This window comes from Nyctereutes procyonoides, unplaced genomic scaffold, assembly GCF_905146905.1.
Source record: "Nyctereutes procyonoides isolate TBG_1078 unplaced genomic scaffold, NYPRO_anot_genome, whole genome shotgun sequence".
In the NCBI taxonomy this organism is placed as follows: domain Eukaryota; kingdom Metazoa; phylum Chordata; class Mammalia; order Carnivora; family Canidae; genus Nyctereutes; species Nyctereutes procyonoides.
This window is the reverse complement of record NW_026575024.1, coordinates 11604499-11631633: the sequence shown is the minus strand read 5'-3', so window position 1 is coordinate 11631633 and position 27135 is coordinate 11604499. Positions and strand designations below refer to the sequence as shown.

Below are 27135 nucleotides of genomic sequence, written 5' to 3'. Positions count from 1 at the left end.
TGGGTTGGCAAAGGTAGGGGGGAAAATGTTGGATGTGAGCCTGGATCTGAGCACTAGCTGAACAATTAATTACCAGTCCCATTCCCTCCTATCTGTTTGACTCCTGGCAGCTGCCTATGGTAAAGGTAATGTGAAAATATCATTTTACATTTTACAAAGTAGAAATCAGAGACTCAGAAGAGACATGTGCAGACAACAGCTAGAAAAGTGGAAAAATAACAGTTATTGTCCCCAGAAATTGAATATGATTCACACTAACATTTGGACCAATTTTTTTTTCCTTTTCTCAGACATACTTTGAAGAGCTCTCAAAAGCTTTCTGTCAAAGACTCGTCTGGATAAGTTTTTAAAGCCTCATTCTTTTTTTTTTTTTTTTAAGGTATTCTTTTTTTAAAAAAATCAATTTATTTGAGAGAGAGAGCAGGAGGGCAAGTGGGGGGCAGGCAGGGGCAGAGGTAAAGGTCAAGAGAGAATCTTAAGCCGACTCCAGGTTGAGCATGGAGCCCATGGAGCTTGATATCATAGCCCTGAGATCTTGACCTGAGCCAAAATCAAGAGTCGGACACTTAACCAATTGAGCCACCCAGGACCTCTAAAGCCTCATTTTTTAAGAGTAAGAAGAAAGCATCGTCTGAATTGAGTCATTAGAATGATTCGTGTGGAATGCTCGCTACAAGATCTATGTATGATTTCTCCTCTTCATCGGTGCTGTGATGCTGCTCTGCAATCTTCTCTGACTCAGCACCTAAAAGGCATGATGGGAAGGGAGTACCATAAAAAAGTCATGCATTATTAATAAGAGCCTTGGCATCAAAGCAGAACAATTTGGAAAACAGGAAAATGTCTGCAGAGTAAGAAAAAGAGTAACAAGCAGCTTAAATCCCTTTTGGCAGCGTCATACCATTCAGAAACATCCACTTGAAGTCATTTCTCTTAAGCCGGCTTTTTCTCTTTTAACCCTTAGTTTTAGCCCCAATTTGGGTCTCTCTGTCCTTCCTACCTGAAATTCCAAATGTTATTTACAGTCTCTGAGCAGATTTCTCTGTGTTCATTTGCTCCTGTCAGCTCAAAGGATGTACATGCGTCAGATCACACTGAGAAGAGACTGCAACAATACTGTTCTGCAGAAGCCTGAGGAGACACCACCACATACGGGTTCCAACAGCCCCCATCACCTAGAAATCAAGAATCTGTCCTCTCAACCCTAGGACAAGTGAACAAGTGACCTCAACTCCCCATTCACAGCACATAAGTGAATGGTGACCGAATCCAAATATTCTTAATACCATTTTAGGACCCTAGTATCTACCATCAAATAATCAGGCAAGAATGAAGCTGGAAAGCTGTCCAATGATAAAAGTCAATGAATGACCTGCATAACTCAGAGTTCATTCTACTTCTTTGGCACTATACCAGATACCGCTCTAAAGGAGGATGAAAAATAGAAAACTAATCCTTCCTCTTAGAGGAATGGTTCTCAACCAGGGGTGCTTCTGCTCTCCAGGGGACATGTTGCAACACCTGGAGGCATTTTTGGTTGTTGCAGCTCAGGGAGAGAAGTGCTATTGGATCTAATGGGTAAGAGGCCAGAGATGCTGCTAGAATTCTGCAATGTGCAGGACAGCCCCCAACAGCCCAAAATGTCACTAGTGCTGGGATTGAGAAATGCTGCATCTAACTTCTTTGTGCTAAGACTTATTTTTAAATTAACTGTTGATATTGTTACACAAAAATCATAGTAGTGATGTATGGATAATTTATAATGGTGGTTAGAGCAATAAACAGATCATACTTATCTCAATATCCTTTGAACTGAATGTGTTTTATTTAATAAATGCAGTATAGACTATTATCATCTTTTCTACACCTAAGAAAGAAAACACATCAACAGGAATTATATAAAGTAGTATCTACTTCTGACTGAGTAGCTTGCTATAGATCAAGGATCAAGGATCCCTCAGAGAACAACTAGAAAAGCCAGATTTAAAAAAAAAAAAAAAGAGGTATAAAGATTTTGTAGAGCTGCTGAAGCAATTAAGAATTCAGGGAACAAGATCTTGGAGAAGGGTGAAACCCTTAGAAGTGAGCCAGCTTACTGCAGTGGGTTTATCATTCAGGGTACCAAGAATAAGGCTAAGGGGGGCACCTGGGTGGCTCAGTTGGTTAGTCATTTGCCTTGGGCTCAAGTCATAATCCCAGGGTCCTGAGATCAGCCACACATCAGCCTCTCTGCTCCGCAAGGAGCCTGCTTATCCCTCTCCCTCTGCCACTCCCCCACCTTGTATGCATGTGCTCTCTCTCTAATAAATAAAACATTAAAAAAAAAAAAAAAGAATAAGACAGAGGGAGCACGCAAACAGTCCTGGCACAGGACTGGAGCCACTACTAAGAGGCAGAGAAACCAGCAGAACTTTGGCAATACCTCCTTGGCTGAAGAAACAAAAATAGAGATTTAATGGGCCAGAATCCTAGTGAAAAGAATTGAGCCAATTTTCCCCTTAAGCAATTTGTAGAATCCCACAACTGCAGAGGTTAGAAGGCTAAGGCACCAAACAGAAAGCCTCTGAAGAACATAGGAGAGTTCATCACTCTGTGTGCTGAGGAGACAGACTCAAGTCCAGGACACATCATGGTAAACACCCAGGTTCTCAGAACTCCCACAGGGCTGCTCCCTAAGAGTACAGGCAAACCAGAGGTCAGTGGAGCCTTACCACAGCCACACCCTACCCTTGGTGGCTCATTCCCTGATAGGATAAATGGGATCAGTCCCTACCCTATTTGCCTGGCAAATGGAGTGAGCCCACTCTAAAGGAGGATGAAACAGGGATCCCTGGGTGGCGCAGTGGTTTAGCGCCTGCCTTTGGCCCAGGGCGCGATCCTGGAGACCTGGGATTGAATCCCACGTCGGGCTCCCGGTGCATGGAGCCTGCTTCTCTCTCTGCCTCTCTCTCTCTCTCTGTGTGACTATCATAAATAAATAAAAATTTAAAAAAAAAGGAGGATGAAACATACAGGACTACTCTAATTCTTTATACACAACATCCAGTTTTCAATTAAAATTACCAAGCATGCCAAGAGATAGGACCAAACAACTAAATATCAAGAGAAGAACCAGACAACAAGAAAAGATCCACAAGTGATACAAATATTGAAGTTATTACTCATGGGCTTTAAAAATAACTACATTAAAAAAAACAACAACAACATTCAGGGCACCTGGGCAGCTCAGTCGGTTAAGCGTCCAACTCTTGATTTCAGGTCAGGTCTTGATCTCAGGGTTGTGAGCTCAAGCCCTGTGTGTTGGGATCCATGCTGGGCACAGAGCCTACTTCAAAAAAGTAATTACATTAAAAAAATAGAAAAAATAAGGAATACAGTTCCTGCACAGAAACTGTAATCCATTAATATTACTGTGTACTAGCGAGTCAAAATTTGCTTCATTTCTAAGATGCACTGTGAAGAAACTCTATGAAATTGTGCCTTTTAACCTGGGATCGAGTCCCACATCAGGCTCCTGCATGGAGCCTGCTTCTCCCTCTGCCTGTGTCTCTGCCTCTCTCTGCGTCTCTCATGAATCAATAAATAAAATCTTTTTAAAAAATTTAAAAACCTTAAAAAAAGAACAATCATTTTAATCATAAAGTATTAAATGAAAGCACATTCCTGAAGGCAAATTTATATGCTTATAAAGTAGGGGAAAAGTGGCATCTTTAGATTCCTATAATTCCTTTGAATTCCACATTAAGTGATATTAATCTAACAGTTAATTTGCTGCCAGTATCTTTCAATGTAATAATATTTAGCCCCAAAGAAGGCACACTGATTGGTATGCCCAACATATGAACCTTTTTATTTAACAACTACTCTTGTTTGTTGAAATTCTATTGTTATTAATTCATGGAAGCATAAAGTATTCTACGGAAGAATCCTCAGCTATGGATTTCAATTTTATCTATAATTTACATTCCTTTAATACTTAGATTTCCTTTCTGCCTATGACCCAACCAAATCTTTCTTGGCAATAATGGACTGTTCTCTCTGCTGTGAACTATAGTTACCTGGCTTTATCTGGCAACCGGTTAATTTAACATTAAACATTAAATTAGCAGACTACACCAAGTTCTGGTCCTAGAATATTATTTAACAATAGATAAGAGCTATAATGATCAAAACAGTGCTTGTTGAGTCAGGCAAAATTTCCTTGAGGATTAGTTTATTATTTTAATTTCTGAGACTGCCTATAGATGGGGAATTATGAGTCATTCTGATAAAAACAAAGGTGCAGCACCAATAGCCTCATTCATCACTACTATAAAAAACACAAAGAATGTGCTTTTATGGCATATGTATGATAAAGTCCATATTTTCATAGAGGATTGAAAAGCTGACACTTTGCCTCTAGATTACACTTTAATATTTTAATATACAAAACCATACATACAATATGAGCTCAATTATGTTTTTGAAAAATTATTTATACATACTAAAAAATATTAATAGTATATTATCTTTGGGTTATGAGATTTTATGCTATCTTTATTTTATGCTTGGCTGTATTTTCCAAATTTTATACTTTCAATGTATTACTTTTATAATCCAAAATAAATATTAATTACTGGGGAAAAAACCGAAACCCTAGCAGTATCTGACCTGTAATGATCCCCATCCTACCCTGATTATGGAGCTACAATGCCCTTTGTACCTGTTTGATCCTTGCTGCTCACCTCAAAGATGCATATAAGCTGGTTTTCCCAACCACAAAACACCCTGAAATCCTATGGACCCTATGTCTGCAAGAGAGTACTTGAACCGTTTTAAACCTATGCCCCCACAATCATGCTTTCTCCCTATCTTCAGTATATTCCCATCTGCCAAGTTTTTTTTTTAACTTATTCACTGTAGTCTGCATTATAAAAACAATAGGTATGTTGAGTGTGCTTTTTCTATTTATACACAAGCCTCTCTCTGCCTCACCCCCAACAACAAAAAAAATCGTGGTATCATCATATCATCACCATCATCATCATCATTCAATGCCAACTTCATGAAAATCCTTGGTTTAACAACTAGACTGGGAATGAGCTCTAGTCTTGGTACTGCCCAGGAGACAGTAAATCCTTCACCATCTCTAAAATTCCATTCCCCCCATCTGTAAAATACAGAGGTCATTCCAGTAATCTTGAATATACTATCCCACTCTTTTATGTTGTAATTCCTCGAGCCTGTTATATCCTGTGCATGTAACCTAGTCCCCAAAACACATCTAAGATTGTAATCTCCCAGAAGGCAGACTATCAATCATAGTAGCAGCTAACATTTACTGGGTCTGCTTACCACTGCCAGGAACCTCGCTAAGCACTTCACTGTAAACTAGAACTATTATCATCCCATGAGAAAGCTGAAGTAGGAACTAAATGGTTCAGTAACTTGCCCCAAGTCACAAAACCAGCAAATTGCAGAGCTGGGACATAAACTCAGAAGGTGTGGCTCCAAAGCTCAATGCAGTTTCTTATCTCCCATGGGCAGGCAAATTCTCTCTGCCCTGAACATACCAAACACAGTACTTGTATAACTTGGGAAAGTGTTTCTTTGTGTGTGTGTGTATTTTTTTATTGGAGTTCGATTTGCCAACATATAGCATAACACCCAGTGCTCATCCCGTCAAGTGCCCCCCTCAGTGCTTGCTGATCACCCATCACCCCATCCCCCTGCCCACCTCCCTTTCCACTACCCCTTGCTCGTTTCCCAGAGTTGGAGTCTCTCATGTTCTGTCTCCCTCTCTGATACTTCCCACTTATTTTCTCTTTTCCCCTTTATTCCCTTTCACTATTTTTTATATTCCCCAAATGAATGAGACCATATAATGTTTGTCCTCTGATTGACTTACTTCACTCAGCATAATACCCTCCAGTTCTATCCACATTGAAGCAAATGGTGGGTATTTGTCATTTCTAATGGCTGAGTAATATTCCATTGTATATATAGACCACATCTTCTTTATTCATTCATCTTCCGATGGACACCGAGGCTCCTTCCGCAGTTTGGCCATTGTGGACATTGCTGCTATAAACACTGGGGTGCAGGTGTCCTGCCGTTTCACTGCATCTATGTATCTTTGGGGTAAATCCCCAGCAGTGCAATTGCTGGGTCGTAGGGTAGTTCTATTTTTAACTCTTTGAGGAAACCTCAGGGAAATGTTTCTAAAGGTCTGTAAGGCAGAGTGACTGACAGATAAACTGGAAGAGTAAAGAGAGAGAGAGAGAGAGAGCGAGCGAGCTAGCCAGCTTTCTACACCTCTGTTTTCAATAAGTCTAGAGGTTGAGTACAAATATTCTTATTCTTCTCATGGTTGTACATCATTAAGAAACAAGCTTACTTTCCTCGTCACTTCTCCAAAGCCTGGCTGACAGTGTGTTTATTCTCAGATATGATTAGCTCAGCTCCATGGTTAGAGAGCAGTGCAAATGAGGTTACAGTGCCAGTTCGACTCCGACTCCAGGGCAGGCCTGCAGCTTTGCATCAAGAACAGCTCTTTGCATAACGAGTAGCCTGGGGGAAGTTCCCCAGTCCTGCCAGCTACCTCAAGGGTTCTGATACCAGTCACCAGGGAGAGCTGTCCTGAAGAGGGGCAAAAGCACAAAACAATTACCTCTGCACCTAGAAAATAACTCAAAACTACATATGAACACCCACTTTCAACACAACAATTAGCCACATTATTCCATTCAGAGAGAAATAACAAGATTGAGATGGGGGATAAACTGAGTCAACTCAAAGCTGCTCTTCCTTATGAACATCAAACAGCTTAAATACACTTTGTGAAAGACCTTAATATTCACATTGACTTCCAAAGAGAAGTTAGAAAAGTTTTGATCCTTGTACTTCAAAGCGCCCTTTCTGTAGAAAGAGCAAAATTGTGCCCAGATCACAGGAGAAATGGGCTTATCCAGCCCCACTCCGACCACTCCTGGGGTCCATTCCAGAAACACTTAAGTGGCACTGTTTCCGGACAACTATTCTTGTCACTTTCAAGAGCTTACACTTCCTCTTCCTAAATCAAAAGGAATAAAAAACCGTGACTCAAAATCTCAGTATGGCCAAATGTATCCTAATCTTACAGAAGCAACCTAGACATAGTCAAGAACACAGGCTCTAGGGAAATTAAAAAAAAAAAAAAAGCAGGCTTGGATTCAAATTATACCTCAAACCTCTCACAAGTTCTGTGACCTTGAATAAATTATTTAGCCCCTCCCAGCCTTGATTTCCTCATCTGTAAAACAACTGCATGTCACGGAAGTAGGGTGTTTTAACAGGATAATATGTAAAACAAACCTACAGAAAAGGCTCAACTAATGGAAGCAGCACCTGCTGCCACTGTCAAGTTGGGACACAGGAAGATAGGCCGCTGAACTAGAAGGGAAGAGTAAAAGGAGAGAGAGACAGAGAAAGGGACGCCTGGGTGCCTCAGTGGTTTAGCGCCTGCTTTCCGCCCAGTGCATGGTCCTGGAGTCCTGGGATCAAGTTCCAATAGGACTCCTTGCATGGAGCCTGCTTCTCCCTCTGTCTGTGTCTCTGCCTCTCTCTCCGTGTCTCTCATGAATAAATAAAATCTTTTAAAAAGAGAGAGACAGAGTGAGAGAGACAGAGACAGAGAGAGAGAGAGAGAACGCTAGCCAGCTTTCTACACTTCTGTTTCTACACCCAGAAATGCAAACTACTGACCAATATAGTCAATTCTGGGAAGCAGGCTTTCTCAGACACTATAGTTCCTATCTATGTCACAGGACTGAAGAAGAGGTGGGGGGGGGGGAGACTCATAGAATTATGTGGGTTAAATACTTCACTTTGTCACCCTCTGGTTAGCTAAAAATGTGCAGCCTACGGGATGAAATCAAGAATTACCTTGTGCATTGAAAGACACAGAAAATAACCTAAAAAGAATTTAAGACAGGTATGGTGACTCTATCAATATTCAGAATATAAAACTAGGTGACATGGCCCAGGTAATTTTTCCTCCAAAAATGTGAATTTACTTATCAAAAAGTTTTATATAGCCCCCTTCCTTTTCCAAAACAATTCAGTCCTAAAGCCATTAGGTGGGGGTAAAGCAAGGGAGGTGTCTGTGCTGAAGTGTCCAGGGAAGACACAATGAGTTACAAGGGGATGCCTAAACACAGCAGGATGAGGGCTGCCCTGCATGCAGTGTCAGAGCCAGGAAGGGTGAGGAGGGCATCCAGCAGGAAAGAGGGGGGTGCCAAGGTTGGGGTGCCACAGCCCAAGCAGGGGTGAGAGGAGTGCCTGCCTGGGAAGAGGAGCAACCTGGTCCAAGGTGTGTGAGCCCAAGCAGCATGGGGAGGACACTCATGCTGGCAAATGGGCTGGTGCAGGGTATGGGAGCTTAAGTGTGATCAGGAGGGAGGAGAGCCCAGCAAAGGGAATTGAACTGTTTGGGGTGAGAAGGATGTCCAAATAGAGACTGGGGATATAAAGCATACAAGGGATTGATCAACTAGGTAAGTGTATTAAGAAAAATGGGAGCTAAGATTCTCACTGCGAGAGAAAGGAATTACAAATATGGAAATAGAGAAAACTAGACTGAACCCTGAGGTGTTAGATTTAAATTGCAGGTATTGATGTGAACTCCACAATTTCCCATTTACATGTAGAAATACAGATGTCAATGTGCATAGCTTTATATATTGAGGCAAGAAGCCTAAACACTCCATTAGCAATGAGTGCCCCCAGTACCCAGCTCTTGGCTTCTGAATATCCATTCTTCATTGAAAATAATCAAAATTCTTTGGAAAATAGCTGATTCCAGGTCTGGGATAAGGAAGGCACAATGCGCCTAGAACAAGTTGTCATGCCAGAAAGTAAAAATGTGACTCTGAATTTAATTCTTTTTTTTAGTCTAAAAGACATTACTGGGGCAACTGGCAACACTCTGATGGGGGCTGAAGGATTAAAAGGCCATAAAGTATCAATGTTAATTTCTTAACTTTAATGGTTGGCTGGTCTTTTGTTGAAATAACCTTGTTGAAAAACATAGTCTAGTATTTTAGGGGTGATATGAAATCATGTCACCAAATGGTTCAAGAAAAAGTCGATGTACTATAATCGCACAAAACTTTTTAAAAATCATTTTTAAAAAGTCTCATACATTTAACCAAATTACGTCACAATTTTGTCTTATAGACAGTTCTGCTATGATGCTTATTTTGAAAATGCACATTTGTTCCAAGACAAGTGATATATGACAACAATGAGCATAAAGGAATTTCACGTTTACTTATGTGCAATTTCACCCATAAGGAACATACAGAAAACTACACCCCACTACACACACACACACACACTCATGCACATGCACATACCCCAAACATTTACCAGCTACCTCACTTCATCAAGCAAGTGTCCTATACACATCTGACATTACAATGTTTGGTACTGTATCAATCCTCCTTTCACCCACTACATAACTCACAAGTTGGCTGTCTTGATGCCCACATCCAAGAGCAAATTTCAGGTCTTTTTCAAAGTAAAGTACCCATTTTTTAAAAAATGTTATTTGTTTCAAAGAAAGAGAGAGCACAAGCATGTGCCAGGGAGGGGCAGAGAAGCAGATTCCCCACTGAGCAGGGAGCCCAATGTAGGGCTCAATCCTAGAACGCTGAGATCATGACCTGAGCCGAAGGTAGCCGGTTAACTGATTAAGCCACCCAAGAGCCCCTAAAGTACCCTATTTATGGTTTTTCTTAACCATTTAAACAGGTATAAACCTGTGCTCGGTTTTCATTAGTATCCTTTTTCATTAGGTTCCTTTTTTTTTAATGAGTCAATAATAAAGTTTTTGAGGGTTGTGTACCTAAATTCACTTTTTCCATAAGTTCTATAGCTTTTATTTACCAATTTTGTGGACATGGTGATTTTTAGGAATGCCTAAGTCACATTACAGGAGAACTAATTGTATTTAATTTAGCCACCTTTACAAAGAATAACTTGCATGACATTCATGGTGTCCCTATTCTGTATGTATTAGGTACCTTAAAAAAAGAGGGTAGAAAAAGAAAAGATGACATTCAGTTGCAACCTAAATTTCCAGCAATTCAGAAAGTAAGATTCTGAATTTTCATCCTAATGTTTAAAAAAAAACTAGAAAAACCCAGTCAGCCTAGAGAAAGCCATACAAAATTAACTATATATTTAATTCCTTTAGCTATAGAGGGCACACTGTGCCACATAGCTACATTTGAAAACACTAGGGAAATAATGACAGCAATGTGTATGTTTAATGTGGCCACAGCAACCCAACCAACTCCTTTTGTTTTGATCTGCTGACTTACCTTTGACTTCTCAGTTATTCAAACTTTAGTTACTTCTGACAAACTAAAGAAAAAATACCACACTGGAGAAAAATAATCGCGAAGTTCAAGATTTCCAAGAAAGCCTTGATTTCTACTTTGCAGAATCCAATCAATGGAGAAACTAGATCAAATATTACACTTTCACATTAAGTTAGCCACCCTGGTGTACAATTTCATGAAATTTTAAATCTTCTACTTAATTTTATTAATAATATTTAGGAACAAGATTAAATCAACTTGACACCAAAGGGGCTGCAATTTCCTATCAGGTTTTTTGCCTATCAGTAAACATAGTAAGTATGTTTTCTTTATAGCCTTCCTTTCAAGAATTCCCTTGCTAGAAATAATCTTCTAGCAAGACATTATGTTTAGTTATAGTGAGGGGAAACACAGAACTAACCAGAAAAAGATGTTACAGCAGAGAAACTGCAAAAGGTTATTCCAGCACAAAACGGCACTGACTAAATTGCTACCACTCTTCTAAAAATCAATTCTCTCAGACTAACAATTCCTAAGCAGCAAAATTTTCAAATATCTGAGTGCATCTAAAGATGAAAAGGAGACGAAGAAAACACTTGTGATGAAAACATGATTACAAATAAATTATTGTAATTTTATCATTGTTGAAGTTCATTTAATAGTTTAAAAATATTGTTCAACAGAACAAGGGTGGTAACATTTGTGAGATTCTAATTACACATGCATGATTCATTCCGGAATGTTTCTGATGACACAAACTTACATAAATAATCTACTGGTAAGTTTATTCAGCTATCACAATGAAAAGAGTCAGTTTTTCACACATACAATACAACCCAAAACTATAGCTCTAATCTATGCAGACTGTTTAACTATTTTAATTATAAAACTATTAAATTAACAGAATAATACTAAAATTAAATCAGTGGTAGTAATGTTTAATTCGTGGATACTGGGGAATGTTACTAAGCACAAACTGCAAAATCTATGCCAAAACAAGTCCTCTTTAAAAGAGGTATTTTTCCCATTTTCCCTTGCAAGCTTTGTACTTGGCTTTGGTCAAAGCTGACATAAATAGCTACAGAAATTAGCAATATATTCTCAGGAAAAAAGGCCATGGAAGCCAAAAGAGCACAGGTGGTAGACAAGCTAGCAGTATTGTTCTGTTCCCAGCACTCCTGGCCCCCCCACCCCCACACCTCCGGCTTCAGCATCCTTAGCCACAGCACCTGCTCTTGAAGCTCAGCAGAACTTCCAGGTAACACCACAACATGGGAAGATTTATCCTTTGTAAACATGCTGACCCTTGTTCTTCTAGCTCTAAATTCTGAGGGTTCTAATGAACAGGGTCACGGAAAAAATTAAATCCTCCAGAAACTTCACCACAATCAACTGCTTCAGCCCTGGTCTAGTACATACCTGTTCAGGGGAGCTGGTAACCCAGCAGGAAATTTCCTCTTTCCTCTGTCTCTACTCCAACTGAGCACTGTGATCAAGGGACTAGGGAAGGGGAAGGGCATAGTGACCTGGTGAATATCTAACTAATACCAAGACTTGCAAATATATGACGATATATCTCCTTTATCGTTGCAATAATCCTGCATTTATATACTGCTCATCTTCCCTTTTTACGTATTAAGAAACACACCCATTTAAGTAACTGGCATCAAACAAAAATTAAATTGAATTATCCAAAAGCTTTAGAAATTCGGTTACTAATTAACCTAACTCTATTCTTGTTTTTTTGTGGGTTTTCTTTTCTTTTCTTTTTTTTTAAAAAGATTTTATTTATTTATTCATGAGAGACACACAGAGAGAGAGGCAGAGACACACACAAGCAGAGGGAGAAGCAGGCTCCATGCAGGGAGCCTGATGCGGGACTCGACCCTGGGACTCCAGGATCACGCCCTGGGCTGAAGGCAGGCACTAAACCATTGAGCCACCCAGGGATCCCCTGTGGGTTTTCTTTTTTTGGAAGGGGGGGTCTTTGGGCCCTTTTACCTTTCATATTCTTCATAAATACAAAAGTCACATCAAAAAATTACCTTTGTTCATGGGGGTCCACTATACTGTTCACTCTGCTTTTGTATAGGTTTGGAATTTTCTATAAGATAAAATAATTAAGGAAAAGATCTCAAATTTAAAGCTGAACAAAAATGTAGCTCTTACCTAAAGTTAATTGCCAAATGGAATTCAAATAAATCCAAATTTTCTAATTCATGCAAATCTTAAGATTTCTCAATACTTAAAACCAGAATGAAAAAGCCAGGCAAGCCAACAATGAAACAGAAAATCAAGCCAACACCAAAAAAAAATTTCACTTCCCCTCTCACATCTCTCTCTCCCTCTCTGTCACATACACACACGCGTGCACACACACACACAGCACAATGAAGGTTTCGAGTTGTCCCTTCCAGACAAAACAACTGATGGGTGTTGGCCTAGCACTAATTGGCTCAAGCTTTTTTTTAAAAAAAAAAAAAACATTTTATTTATTTATTCATGAGAGACACAGACTGACAGAGGCAGAGACACAGGCAGAGGGAGAAGCAGGCTCCTCGCAGGAAGCCCCATGCGGGACTTGATCCCGGATTCTGGGATCACGACCTGAGCCGAAGGCAGGCGCCCAACCACTGAGCCACCCAGGCATCCCAAGCTCAAGCTTTTATTGAAAACATCATTTTAGCAATAGAGACAAGGTTATTTCCACCTTCCATCCAGTAGCATGAAGCACAAGAGCTAGTTATTCATGAACAACAGGCACACCATCCATATGGACTTTCAGTTTCAGAAAGTGTTTTATCTTCACCTCTCCCTGGATGAAGTAAAATATAAAACAATTTCTCAGGTCCTAGACAAAAACTACCTCTCCAATTAAAGACTGGCAAGCATATTCACAGCATAAAGGTATAATATAAATTTGAAAACACCAAAGCCATTAACCTAAATACCTTCCTAATTAAAAACAGAAACAATGTTCCTCTCAATAGATGACAATTATTGTAGCTGCCCCATCCTAAATCAGGACTGATTGTTTTCCTATGTTTATCCTTTTTTTCATCTAACTGTCAAGTTTAGGTATAAGACAAACCGTTAATAAATTCATCTGTGACTTATAATTCCAAAGCATTATCACACTCATACTACATAAAATACAAAGCGCTTAGAAGGGTTAAAATCCTTGCTGAGTACAAAACGGGCAAAACTTAAAACTCCTACTTATCATCTACCTGCAAACCAGGCCCAACATAACAAAACATCAGACTGCGCAGGAGCATAATTAATCTAAAACTATGCTATGATTCAATTATAACGAACATATTTGCAAATCCATTGTTTTTACTTCATCCTTTTAGTTCCTCACCTTGAAACCTTAATGGTTAGCACAGCAACTTTTCACATACCGAAACGGAACTGGCTAGTTGTCCTTTTCAGCACCTCAGATCTGTCCACCTCTACTTCACCTTCCTGACTTCACAAATAAATACTGACTGAGCACCTACTGTGTGCCAAGAGTGTTCTAGGCAGGAATACAACAATGATCAAGGAAGATAAGTCCCACCCATTTAACACTGAATTAGAGGTCTGATGATGGGCAGGAGTATAGGAGTTAGCCAGTAAAAAGGAAAAGGAGAGAGCCTAGTCAATGCTGGAGGGATAGGAGAGGAGTGGCATAAATGAGGCTGAAGAGGCAGGTAGAAGCCAGATCATGAAAGGCCTTACAAGTTACAGTAGGGGGTCTGATTCTATCCCAAGAGTAATGAAAGTCACTGAAGGGTAAGAGACCAATTGAGCATGTCTGACAAATGCCTTATGAGCACCTATTCAGTGCAGACTTGTACTCTAAAACCAACACTCTTCAGGGTGGAAGAGGCCTAGGCATGTAAATGCATCCCGCCTCCATTGGTCCAGAGAGCACTGGTGTTATAAAGAAACTTCAGGTCACTGCTTACCACCATCACCATAACTCCATTCAGGAGATAAACAGCAGACACATTCCTTGTAAATATGACCACCACCAAAAACAGGCACAACCAATGAGCCCAGTGGGGTTAGAGATTAAATGTGTTTTCAAGAATTTCTTAAAAGCTTTTTTGTTGTCATAAATATCTACAGTTAAATTATATTCACTATTATTTCTAGAAATTAAGGAATGTTAACACCAAGTGAACACTGGTTGAACTGACTGAACTGACCTTCAATTAAACACACCCATCCAGGAGCATAAAATCACTCAAAATTGAAAATTTCTTACTACAGGGAAGCTGTACTCCCTAGCTGAAAAGTTAAAAGCAACAGAGCTATGGTGTTTACTTCATTCATCACTGAACCCCCAACCCTACAACACTGTAGGGGGTGTAACATACAGAGGTTAAATTAATGAAGTTAGCTCTAATAGTCAAATCAAGCAAATGAAAAGCCAAGTTTATATATTTATTCTTTTATCACAAGCCTCAAAACATAAACATTTTCTAAGTACCCATCTGTCCTTAATCTCTACCATTATCACTCACATTTAGACAAATACATTTACAATTCAGCTGGTACCAAGGACAAAAAAAATAATAAATTGCCATATTTTACCTTGAAGTACAGGAGTTCAGCAGATTTCACAAATTAGATTTTTATGTACTCCTCATTCTTTAGCACTCTTTCATTTTCTGATAAGGTTATGAAGGAAATAGGGAAAAAACCCTATGCCCGCATCACACATCTCCCACTTCATGCAGAGACCATCCTGGCAACCTGTTCCTCACCTCCACCTCCACCTGCCACCCTATGCCGTTTACTGGGAAGCATGGGGAAACAGAATGCTCTGGTGAATAAGGAATTACCAATTTTCACCAAATCAGAAGACAGAAAAAAAAAAAACAAACCCCATGCTTGAGACCAAATTCAGTCATGCCTCCATGTCTTTCATTCTCAGTAACAAAATACAAAAGGTGCTGGTTAATAGAGATTTGAGATTTAAAAAAAAATGCCCAAAAAAAAAAAAAAAAAAAAGCCAAGTGAAACTTACTTTTCCCTATCTTAAAAGTCATCAGCCCCTTTAATTTCTATATGGAAAATAATGAGTCCAGTGTTTCATTAACTACATTCACCAATCTATAATATTTTCCAAATTTCTCTTCTATGACATATGTTTAATCACTATACTGTATTGTCTCCCAACACCAAAAATTTGGTGTCTCAACATCTGGCCTTGCCTTACATGGACTTTCAGAGAACTGCAACTAAAAGCAGAAAATATTTGTTATATTTCAGTCCTATTAGACAACATAATTAACAAACAAATAAGATTTGGACAGGCCCCCTTCCATCAGAAAAAGAAAAAAAAAATCACAGGACCACTCTAATACTTGAAACAGTTAACACAATCCACAGACCAGGTCGAGTGTGGCAAAATAGTATCCATTTTAAAGATTTTATTTGTTTGAGAGAAAGAGAGAAGGCACAAGCAGGGAGGGGGCCGAGGGAGAGCATCTAAGGGAGACTCCCTGCTGAGTGCAGAGCCCAACTCAGGGCTGGATCTCACAACCCGGAGATCATGACCTGAGCGAAAACCAAGAGTCAGAGGCTAGACTGAGCCACCCAGGTGCCCCAAAGAGCAACTATCTTAAAGACAGAGTCAGAAACCAAGCAACCAGCATCAACCTTAAAGAGGTTTAAGAACAAGATAAACCAAAAACCCTTGATTCCTGCTTCCTTAATAATCAGATCAGTAGTGGCTTGCACAGGAAATACCTTTTGGTAACTTAAAGCATTTAGAAGTGCCTATCAGACCCTCACGAGCAGAAGTGGTAATGAGCACATTGTAGTGGAGCAAAAGTTAAGTGATACTTAACGGAGTAGTACTTTTTTTTTTTTTAAGTACAAACTAAAGAAAAAAAGATAAATTGAACCTCATTAAAATTAAAAACTTGTGCACATTAAAAGACACTATCAAGAGAGTGAAAAGACAACCCACAGAAGGGGAGGAGATATTTGCAAACCATACATCCGGTAACAGTCTAACATTCAGAATATATAGACAGCTTCTCACAACTCAACAATGGACAATTCAATTTAAAAAATGGGCAAAGGACCAGAACAGACATTTCTCCAAACAAGATACACAAATGGCTAATAAACACATGCAAAGATGCTGATCATTTGTCATTAAGAAATGTAAAGCAAAACCACAATGAGCTATCATTTCACACCTACTAAAATCCCTATACATTAAAAACAAAAACAAAAAACAAACATAAAAAATGGAAAATAACAAGTGTTGGCCAGGATGTGGAAAATTGGAACCCTCATCCACTGCTGGTGGGAAAACAGTGTGCAGCCACTGTGGAAAAGTCAGGCAGTTCCTCAAAAAATTAACTAGAATTACCATATTATCCAGCAATTCCAATCCTAAATATATACCCAAAAGAACTAAAAACAGAGACTCAAACAGATAATTGTACACAAAAGTTCAGAGCAGTATTACTCACATACCCAAAAAGATGGAAACAATTCAAGTGTTCATCAACAGATGAATAAACAAAATGTGGTGGCAGGTACATATGATGGAGTATTACCCAGCCATAGAAAGAATAAAGTTCTGATACAAGCTATCACATGGATGAGCCTTGAAAAAACTATGAGAGGGTTGCCTGGGTGGCTCAGCAGTTAAGCATCTGCCTTCAGGCCAGGCAAGGCGTGATCCTGGAGTCCCAGGATCGAGTCCCACATCAGACTCCCTGCATGGAGCCTGCTTCTCCCTCTGCCTGTGTCTCTGCCTCTCTCTGTGTGTGTCTCTCATTAATAAATAAATAAAATCTTTAAAAAAAAAAAAAAAAGGAAAGAAAACACTGTAAGAAGTGAAATAAGCTAGATACCAAAGGACAGTATGATTCCACTTATACAAAGCATCTAGAAAAGGCAAATTCAGAGACAAATTAGATCAGATACTAACAAGGGCTGAGAAAAGAGGGGAATCAGGAATTATTGCTTAATGGGAACAGAGCTTCTGCTTGGGGTGATGAAATTTTTGTAAACAGCAGTGACGGTTGCATAACATTGTGAATGTAATTAAAGCCACAGAATTACACATTTAAATTAATACATAGCAAACTTTATGTTATGTATATTTACCCCCAAAGAAACAGCAAGGAAAACAAGTACAAAGTATTGTGGAGCAAAATGAATTCAAAGTCACTTCAAAATCAGGATTAAGAGAAGAAGCCATCCTTTCCCTAAAGTAAATGCAATCCAACAACGAAGAGTCTGGGTAGATCAAGACAATAGTACCTTCATTCATTCCATTAAATGTTTAAGTGCATACAATGTGCTAGGCACTATTCTAGGCATAAGAAAATCATAATTCAGAAAACTTTCCTATCACTACTCTATAGACTAGGAAGATATGGATAAAATGAGTTTTTCTTAATAAATTAAAAGATTAAATGCTTTTAATGTACACAGTTTCATGTAATAAGCACACCAAAAATCCTAAATTGGTCCACATGGTTTAACTTCCTTAAAGTTCCTTGCTAATTTGTCTTTTTCTAAACTGGAATACAAGATTTTTCTTTTTTTTTTTAATTATAACGACCACTGTGCAGCATTTGGGAAAATACTATTTTCTTTCCCCTTTTTTTTTTAAATAAACAATTTTATTTATTTGACAGAGAGCACAAGCAGGTAGCAGCAGGCAGAGGGAAAGGGAGAAGCAGGCTCCCCGCTGAGCAGGGAACCCAATGCAGGGCTAGATCCCAGGACCCTGAGATCATGACCTGAGCAAGGGCAGACACTTAACCAACTGAGCCACTCAGGTGCCCCAGAAAATGCTATTTTCTGACCTTCACAAGACAATGGTCTAACAATCAGAAAATATAGGGGTGCCTGGGTGGCTCACCCACCCAGTTGGGTGTCCAACTCTTGGTTTCGGCTCAGGTCATGATCTTGGGGTCATGGAATCAAGCCCCCACATTTGGGCTCCATGCTCAGCAGGGAGTCGGCTTGGGATTCTCTCTCTCCCTCTGCCCCTCCTTCCATGTGCGTGCTCTTTTTCTCAAATAAATAAATACATAAATAAATAAATAAAATATTTTTTTAAAAAAAGAAAATAGATACATTACAAGCCTGAGTATAATTTAGGCCTGGTGCCTAAAAGCAGAACTCTTCAAAATGGGATAATTAGCAGGTTTAGGAGGGAAAAAAATAGCCTTTTCCCATCTTTCTGAGCGAATGGTTTTTCAACAATGAGACCTGAGCAAAAGGTTTAAATATCTATTAATCATACTTTTAGGACCACCTGGAAAGTGAAGAAAACAGTTCCCTTCTTGCAATATCTACATGTTTTACAGCTCTTTAATAAAAAATAATAGTCATGCTCACTGGCATGGCCTAGATTAATTTAAGTTTTAAAACACAACACTGAGCCTCCCTACAATCCATGCCTGCCTGCGCCTGACACTCTACAGCATTCTCATCACCATAATTAGGCCATGAATTGCCTCAGAGAACTGTTCATAATTGATGACTGTAACTAAGGCAACTCAGAAACAATGACCAGGTTCCCTTCTAGTTGTTGCAAAGTACCTGGGTGTCTGTAACCTGGGAAGGAGGAGTAATAATACCTAGAGTCTAATAACTGCTTACTCAAACTAATGAAAGGAGTGGGGACAGGGGCAGGGGAGAAGAGATGGTACTTTAAATGATCAGTGGGACTCCCGTGCCTGGGAAAACACTGCATTCAGGGGATCAGCAGGAGGCCTGAGTGTTCTTCAGGATAAAGCCACAATATAAAAAAAAAGAACTTACTGGGTCAAAATGTAATATTCATTTTCACTTAACATCCAATTACCTAGAGGACTGAGGATGGGGCAGGACCTAATGAGTCCAGGGCTCTCCCTCACACTTAAAAAAGCCAAAGTGTGAAACTAGGGAAAGAATGGATTTAGCAGATTAAAACTTAAAAGGATTTCCCCAAGGAAAGAAAGAAAGAAAGAAAGAAAGAAAGAAAGAAAGAAAGAAAGAAAGAAAGAAAGAAAGAGGAAAAAATGGCTTTAACATCCCAAAGATATTCATATAAAATTCTTTTTTAGTTTTTTCCCTTGACCAAGACAATACAAGTTTTGTGCAGTTTTATTGTGGTTTTTTTGTTTGTTTGTTTTGTCAGAGTAATTTCAAACCTATAGAACAGCACAAAAATTCTTTTTAGGGCAAGTGTCCTAAAACAACAGATTGTACAGTGTGAACTTCTCCATCACCCCAAAGAATGCAACCGGCCATGTGGCGATTCATGGCAACACTTCACCACTTCAGCAGTGTCACAGAAGCCACGGCTCAGCAAATCACCAAAGGTGGGAAACCATGTGAGTGGAAATGTGAATTTTAAAAAGATGGGGAACTATTACTTGACACAAGTTGTTAGTTCTTCCACTTTCAGGTTCATGCTACACTTGCTTATTAGACCCCTGTAACCTCAAATCCAAAAGGAACTGGAGAATCTCTACTATCATCCATGTCCTCCGTTTACAGAGAGCAAAGCTGAGGTAACGCTTCATATCTAGTTCCTGGTAAAGTCGGACCAGAGCCCTGGTCCCCCCAGCTCTGGGAAGCAGGAGCATGAGAACACAGAGGATGTCTCCCATTTACAAATAATCATTATCAACACAGAGCTTGACGTCAAGCTCTGTGCTAAGCCCTTTTACACAGTATCAGACTGTGTAGAAGAGAGAATCTTCCACTTGGTAGGTGAGAAAACTGAAAATAACTTGCCCGAGGGACCTGGCTGGCTCAGTCAGTAGAGCAAGTGACTCTTGATCTCAGGGTGGCTGAGTTCTAGCCCCACATTGGGTGTAGAGCCTACTTAAAAGTAAAAAAACACTTTTAAAAAAATCTGCCCAGTCTGCCACTCTCCCCACTCGTACACTCGCTCTGTCAAATGAATAAATTAAAAAAAAAAATCTGTCCATTGAGTGGGTTGATTCGAACCTAGGTCTGGCTGGTTTCAAAGCTAATGTTCACTCTTATTCCACAGTCCTTACCATGGCAATAGGGTCCTACACAGCCTAAGCCCTCCCACCTTTCGGAATCCATTTCCTCCCACTCTTCCATCACTTAAAAAATCCAGTCAACCTTCACTCAAAATCACCCTTGCCTCTCTACTTTTACCTGTGCTGGATGACCACTGCCCCCCTGAATCCCTACCCTGCACACCACCCCCAAACTTGTGAGTGACTCATTCTATGCCTTCAAGGCAAGTATCACCTCTTCAATAAGGCTTTCCCTAACCACTCAATCTAAAACACTCAGTCATTCCTACCACTATCTGAAATTGCCTTCCATATTGGCTGTGCCCCCATTAGGATAATGGGGGCACAATAAGGGCAAAAACCTCTCACTGAAACAAAAGTACAATGATGGCAGAAATGATCTGCCTTATTCATTTCTAGACTGCTAAATACCCAAGACTATCAGACAAGAGGAGGCACTCAAAAGAAGTACTGGTTGAATAAAGGAATGAATGCCTCTCTGAACTCCCATCTCATTAAGAACAAGTATCACATAACTTAGCAACTTACTACAAACTATCTTCTATATTCCCCTAGTTGTTTCTTGTGATTAATCTTGTCTTTTCAACCATATTGTGCATGCCTCAGGGATATCTTATAGTTCTCAAGTTTGGGCAAGTTAATGACAACATGGGCTTATGTGATCATCTATAAAATGAAAGAAGCAGTCAGAAGTCTAGAATTCAAGTATCTCCCATAGCTAGTAACATAATAGGCAGACACTCAAATGGTAATTATTGACCCATAGATCTCAAATCCATTTTCTCACAACTTTCTACAAAAATACACCTATTGTACAAAGGCAGGCACACTTTTACTCAGCTAGTATTATCAGAAACCTAAATAACGGCCCTTACGCTAGTAGGCCATGCAGTCCTGCCTCCTCTCAGAACCATCCTATTAACCTCTTTTAAGCCACACCCAACCTGTTTGCTTCTGATTATCCTTTATCTTAACCAGTGTTAACTTCCAGTTTTCTGTATTTCTTTGACAGGTCTCAGCAGCACCATATTCCTTATTTCTTGCTTGCTCAAGTTCTGTTTTATTTTTTTTTTTAAAGATTTTATTTATTTATTCATGAGAGACACAGAGAGAGTGAGAGAGAGGCAGAGACACAGGCAGAGGGAGAAGCAGGCTCCATGCAGGGAGCCCAACATGGGACTGGATCCCAGATCTCCGGGATCAGGCCCTGGGCTGAAGGCAGGTGCTAAACCGCTGAGCCACCCGGGCTGCCCCTCAAGTTCTGTTTTATATGGCTGGATATATCCAACAGATTTTCCAAGATCAAAAAAGCTGCAAAATTAGGGAAGTCAGTATTTGGCTTGTATTTGGCTTCTAGTGCTTTGGAATGTCTACTCTCCTGAAGAGTTCTAAAGACTCATGGCAACACAGAGACCCTCTTTCCTGGTAATTTATTATATGCTGTTCCCACTGGCCTGTCGAGCTCGAGCTCTGGAGGTGAGGAGAAAATGTCAGGAGATTAGAGCAGAATCATCTACTGGCTACACGACTGACGGCCTGGAACAGTAACTGATATTGTTTGAAAACTGCTTCTAGAGATTGTCCAAGATTAGCATATTTTCACCATTAAAGAAGCCTCAACTGCAAACCCAGACCTTGTTTCCAACATAGCAAAATTCTGCAGGAAAGACATAAAACATCACTGAAGTCTTGGTCAAAAGTGTGCTGTTTGGTTTTAAAACTTCAACTTGCTCCCTAAATATGGTTTTCTTCTAAGAAGACTAACATGACTCAGAAAATGTTTGAGCAAGTGTGTGTGCTCACGAGCGTGTGGGAGGTGAAGATCTTTAACAGGATGAGGTTTTTTTGTTGTTGTTTTTTTTTTTTTTACTTTTTTACAATAAAATAACCCACATTCTACCATTTGTATATCCTTCCACCAAAGCTCAAGAACTTTGGCACTGAGGCACTTAAAGGGCATTTTCATGTGAGGAAGAAAAAAAAAAAAAGAGGCTGTTTTCATACTAACGGTGGGGAATCTGAAATTTTCCTGTAGTTGTTAGAAAAAGTTGTATTTGATTACAAAAAAACATGTACCTTATCTGAAATCATAGGTCCAATATCTGCACAGAATGTGAATGAATTATCAACTTTCTATATGTAAAAACATCTCATTAAAAGTTTGGCTAAGATGCTAATTATTGCAGTTCTAGTTTTTCAAACAGCTTTGAGTTTTTGCCAAGTTTAAGATCAGGGAATTAAGTGACTTGTTCAAGGTCATTTGGTCAAATCAGGTAGGATTAGAATTACTAGTTCCTGCCTCCCAAAAGCCAGTTGTAAATCAAACTAAGCAGGCCAAAAGAGAAAAATCACTCCCCATTTCCTTTCCTCAATAATCAAAGAGCAAAAGAAAAGTCAATTTAAACGATAGAACTTCAATTAATAAATTTTCATCAATCCACAGACTAGTACCTCTAACCAGGCATAGGCACCTACCTCTCTCAAAATCAGTAACTTCTCTATAACCTGCCCATCTGATGGCACCATAAATTTATTAAGATGCTTTTCAATCAGAACTTCATATGTATATCTATAATATCACTTCTCTATCTTCTAAAAGACCTGGTCAGACTGGAATACGGATATACTCTGAGCAGTTAGGTTTCTTTCTTTCTTTCTTTCTTCTCTTTTTTTTTTTTTTAAGATAAAGGATCATAAATAAGTTCAAAGTTTTCTTCAGAACTCTAAAAGGAATAGGGAGAGTTCACCAGGACAAGTGAAACAGTGATTAAGTGAGAATCGGTCAGGCTGTGGCTGGGAGAGAACTAGAGAGAACTAGAGAGAAGAGGCACAGATGCATCTTCATCACCATATCAGCTTCCTCCTCCATTTCAAATCTACCATCTCCATTGCTCTTTCTTTTTCTTTTTTTTAAGTGAGTGGGGAGTTCAAGGCACTCCCCACCCTGAGATCAAGCCCTGAACTGAGATCAGGAGTCAGAGGTTTAACTGAATGAGCCACCCAGACACCCATCCACATCACACTTCTGACCCATCCTTTTCATTTCCACTTTCAAATTGCTGATGTAAAACACTACTTTTTAATTAGTAACAAAAATGTAATCTTCAGTGAAGCCATATTTTGAAATCACTAACTGGTTTGGGACCAGGATACTGAGAGCACTCTGTATTTGTTACAAACACACCATAGTTGTATTTAGTAACACTCCTCACATCCAATTTTCTAAGTCAAATGGCACCATCACCCCCATTTCAGATGACCCTCAAGTCCAGGAAAATTTCCCTTTGCTCTCAGACTATAGATCACCAATATTAAGAGCTGGCATTAGATCTGAAAAATACTAAGTGAATGGGTAGGCTGGCATTGTGGCTGAATTATATCATATATGAACAACTTTATAACATTTATAACTAACATGATTTTTCTCTTATCTCAAATTCAATTCAAGTCTACCTATTTCTGAATACAGCTGTAACATACTCTTTGGACTGATTTCTCTTTAGGCCCTTGAGCAAAACAGGGTCACAGGGTATACAGAGCAAATCAAAAGCAGGACTGGAAAAAATTAAACCCGGAAGGAAATGTAAGTCTAACACTTTCCAATATGCCAGAAGTCAGAGTTGTCATTATTTGAAATGAATTAGGTTGAGCTATTATCACGCTGCCTCTATACAACTGTTTTCGACCTGCAAAAAAACAGAAATTTCCTATGGCTCAACCTAGTATTATTTTCTAAGCTCATTTTAATAATTGTCTCAAATTAAGGTCTTCGCAACCCAAAGCACATAAACCCTTATTATTTCTCTAGATTACCTTAACCTTCGGAAAGATTTGCCACCCCACTGCCCAAGGCTGGTCGTTTGAAAATTTTATGTCTATTAGCAGGAAAGCTAAGAGAAAAAAAACAACAGCAACAACAAAAAGACCCACCAAACTGCTGAACGCAGGAACCCTAAAGCCATTCCACATCTTTTTTTATGGCTTGCCTTTCCCACTAACAGAATCTGAATCCTAAGCAGATCTGCCCTTTAGGGGACTTCTGTTTGTGAAAACTTGAGAGCTTTGCATCTTTTTCACTCATCAGTGATACAAGAATCTGTAGATGCCCATCACTTTACACTGGGGTTCCACTGACCTAAAAAAAAAAAAAAAAAAAAAAAAAAACCTATCCTTCAGGAATTTTAACGAAGTTACTAAATTCCATTTCTGCTGGGGAATCTGGCTTGAAACCTTTCTAATCTAAAGGGTGATCACCATCCCAGTGGGATCATTCTGCCATTTGGATATGGCTGATTTATGTACAAACAACTGAACTAACCAGTCACTTGGAAGTGGTTATGGCTTCAAGACAGCATCTAGGTCCAAATCTATCTTTTCACACCCATTTGTTATTGCGTCTAATATCCAATATACTAATGACCTCTTTTTTCAATTAGTTTCACTAATTACACACCTGTTCTTGTTCTGCCAAAATTCCTATCTCCTCATCTGATCCATCAGGCCACATGCTATATACTCCACCAGAGGGATCCTTTTTCCTCAGATACTTCATAAACTGTTAGGGCAATCTGATGTTGCCTATTCTATCTTCCCAGATCTAGTTTATAGTACAAATCATCAATATTATAAGTGAAATGTGCTCCAAAAAAAAGTGAAATATGTGAAATATGCTCCAAAAAAAAAAAAAATCAGGAGAGAATCTCCTGCTCTATCTGGAAATTTCTCTATTCAGCTAGTTCAGTGTTGACAGGTCAACAGAGAATGGCACTAGTCATTACTACAATCCTAAAGGGCATTCCCCTATAGTTAAACCATCAACCCTTTCCTAACATCCAAATGACCCAGACTTTTTACAGCAGAATTTACTCTCCTTGTCCCAGCCCCAACGGCAGCTTCGGGTCTTTTTTTCACCCTGAACCAAGGTTTTCTCTAGAGCCCGTGGTGATGCTATGCCAGGCAAATACATTCATTAAACCTTTATTTCTCAAAAGTTACATATAATAACTGCTTAAAAAAAAAAAACCACTCTCTATGCATCATAGGTGCTTTAAAAGGGAATTTACCTACTTCCTTAAAACCCTATGAGGTGTGGACTTATACTCCCATTTTACAGAGGAGAAAGGCTGAGGCTTAGTAACTTGCCCAAGGTCATAAAGGGCAGGGATTTGAATCCAAGTCTGACCTCAGTGTCCTCTGACCTTAACTCTCACGCTGTCTTCCCTCTTCTCATGTCCTAAATGTCTGCTCTGTGGCCTTAACAAAGTCTGTGCTTGGGCAGTGCTCAGTTTTCCCCAGACGGTCTTGCCTTTAAAGGACATGCCTTTGAGAAGAATGAGTACCCATTCCAATTTTTCTCCATGCTCCTCCTTCCCACCTGGCACCATCTCCCCGAGGCTCTTATCACAAATCCTCCTCTAGGGCCAATCTGCATGTCCTCTCAGTCCCGAGCAGAGCACAGGATACTGAAGGGCCATCTTCCACCTCAAGACTAGGACAGGGCAGCAGTGACAGCGTGGAAAGGTCCAGACAGCACCCTTCCCCAAGTCTCCATTCAGAAGGAAACTGTGGTCGAGGGCCGGAGGGGGGTGGGGGAAAGAATTTGGGGAAGGAAAAGAGGTACAGGGGCGGAGATAACAACAGGGTGTGCCCTTGGGGGAGGTGGGGAGACGGAGATGATGGGGGGGTCACTCGGTGAGGAAGGGGCCACTGGGGGGGGGTGAAGGTGTACGCTGGGGAGGAGGGCCTGGAGGTGGATGGAACGGGAAAGTGGAGGGAAGAAAGGGCAGGGAGGGGGAGCAGGAAACGGCGGCCTCAGCCGGGAGGGGAGAAGGAAGGATGGATGGGAACCGGGGAGGTGGGGCGCCGCGAGCGCCGGGGCTCCGCGAGGGGGAGCGGGCGGGCCGGGGGCGCGGGGTCCGCGGAATGCCGGGAGCCGGGGCCTCGGGAGACCCGGGCCGGGGGAGCGGGCGGCCGCGAGCCGAGACGCCAGGGCGGGAAAGGGGGCGTCCCGGCGCTGGCGGGGGGGGGGGGCACCGGCGGGCTCCGAGGGGATGGAGTCCGGAGGGCCGGGGTGCGTGGGCGGCCGGCGGGGTGCAGAGGGCGGGAAGGTGCCGGCGTCCCCCGAGGCCGGGCGTGCGGGCTCCCCGAGGCCCGGAGCCCCGCCGGGACCGCGGGCCCCCTTCCTACCTATGCCGGGCGCCACATAGACGAAGTAGAGCAGCGAGGACGAGAGCGAGAAGAAGAAGAGCGCGGCGAGCAGCGAGCGGCGCGGCAGCCGCAGCAGCCCCCGGCGGACGCGCATGCTGCAGCCGGGCGGCCGCGGGAGAGCCGGGCCGGGCCTGCTCCCGCCGCTCCCCGTCCGCCGCCTCCTGGGCCGCCGCCGCCGCCGCCTGGGCCTCGGCCACCACCACCTCCCGGGCCTCGCGGGCCGCCGCTCCCAGCCGCCGCCTCGCCGCTCCCAGCCGCCGGCCGCCGCGGGCCGGGCCACATGAAGCGGGCGGGGGCCGGAGCGGCCCGGAGCTAGAGCCGCGGCAGAGCCTGGGCGGGGCGGGCGGCGCGGGGGGCGGGGCGGGGGCGGGGCCAGCGCAGCCGGGCACCGTCGCAAAAGAACGGCGCGCGCGCTCGCCGCCGGACCCCCCGGTCCGGCTCCCGCGGCGGAGCGGCGGCCCGCAGGGAACGTCGCTAACTGGCGACAGCCCCTCTTCTGGCGCAGCCGCCGCCCAGGCTCTCGGGGAGCGTCGCTCAAGTGCCGGTCGGAT

At 41.2% G+C, this 27135-nt stretch overlaps 1 protein-coding gene across 2 annotated transcripts in view; it reads right to left on the bottom strand.

Moving 5' to 3' along the window:
- The window catches only part of B4GALT5 (beta-1,4-galactosyltransferase 5), a 74811-nt gene extending 47914 nt beyond the window's left edge, over nucleotides 1–26897 (bottom strand). Inside the window, exon 1 of one of the 2 annotated variants that reach the window (XM_055305515.1) lies at nucleotides 26564–26897. In XM_055305515.1, coding sequence (XP_055161490.1) covers nucleotides 26564–26678 — 115 coding nt within the window. In that variant the 5' untranslated portion in view covers nucleotides 26679–26897. Of the gene's footprint in view, nucleotides 1–25751; nucleotides 25801–26563 lie in introns of those variants that run through there. The other variant, XM_055305524.1, reaches the window with a different exon arrangement.
- Nucleotides 26898–27135: the final 238 nt, after the last annotated feature.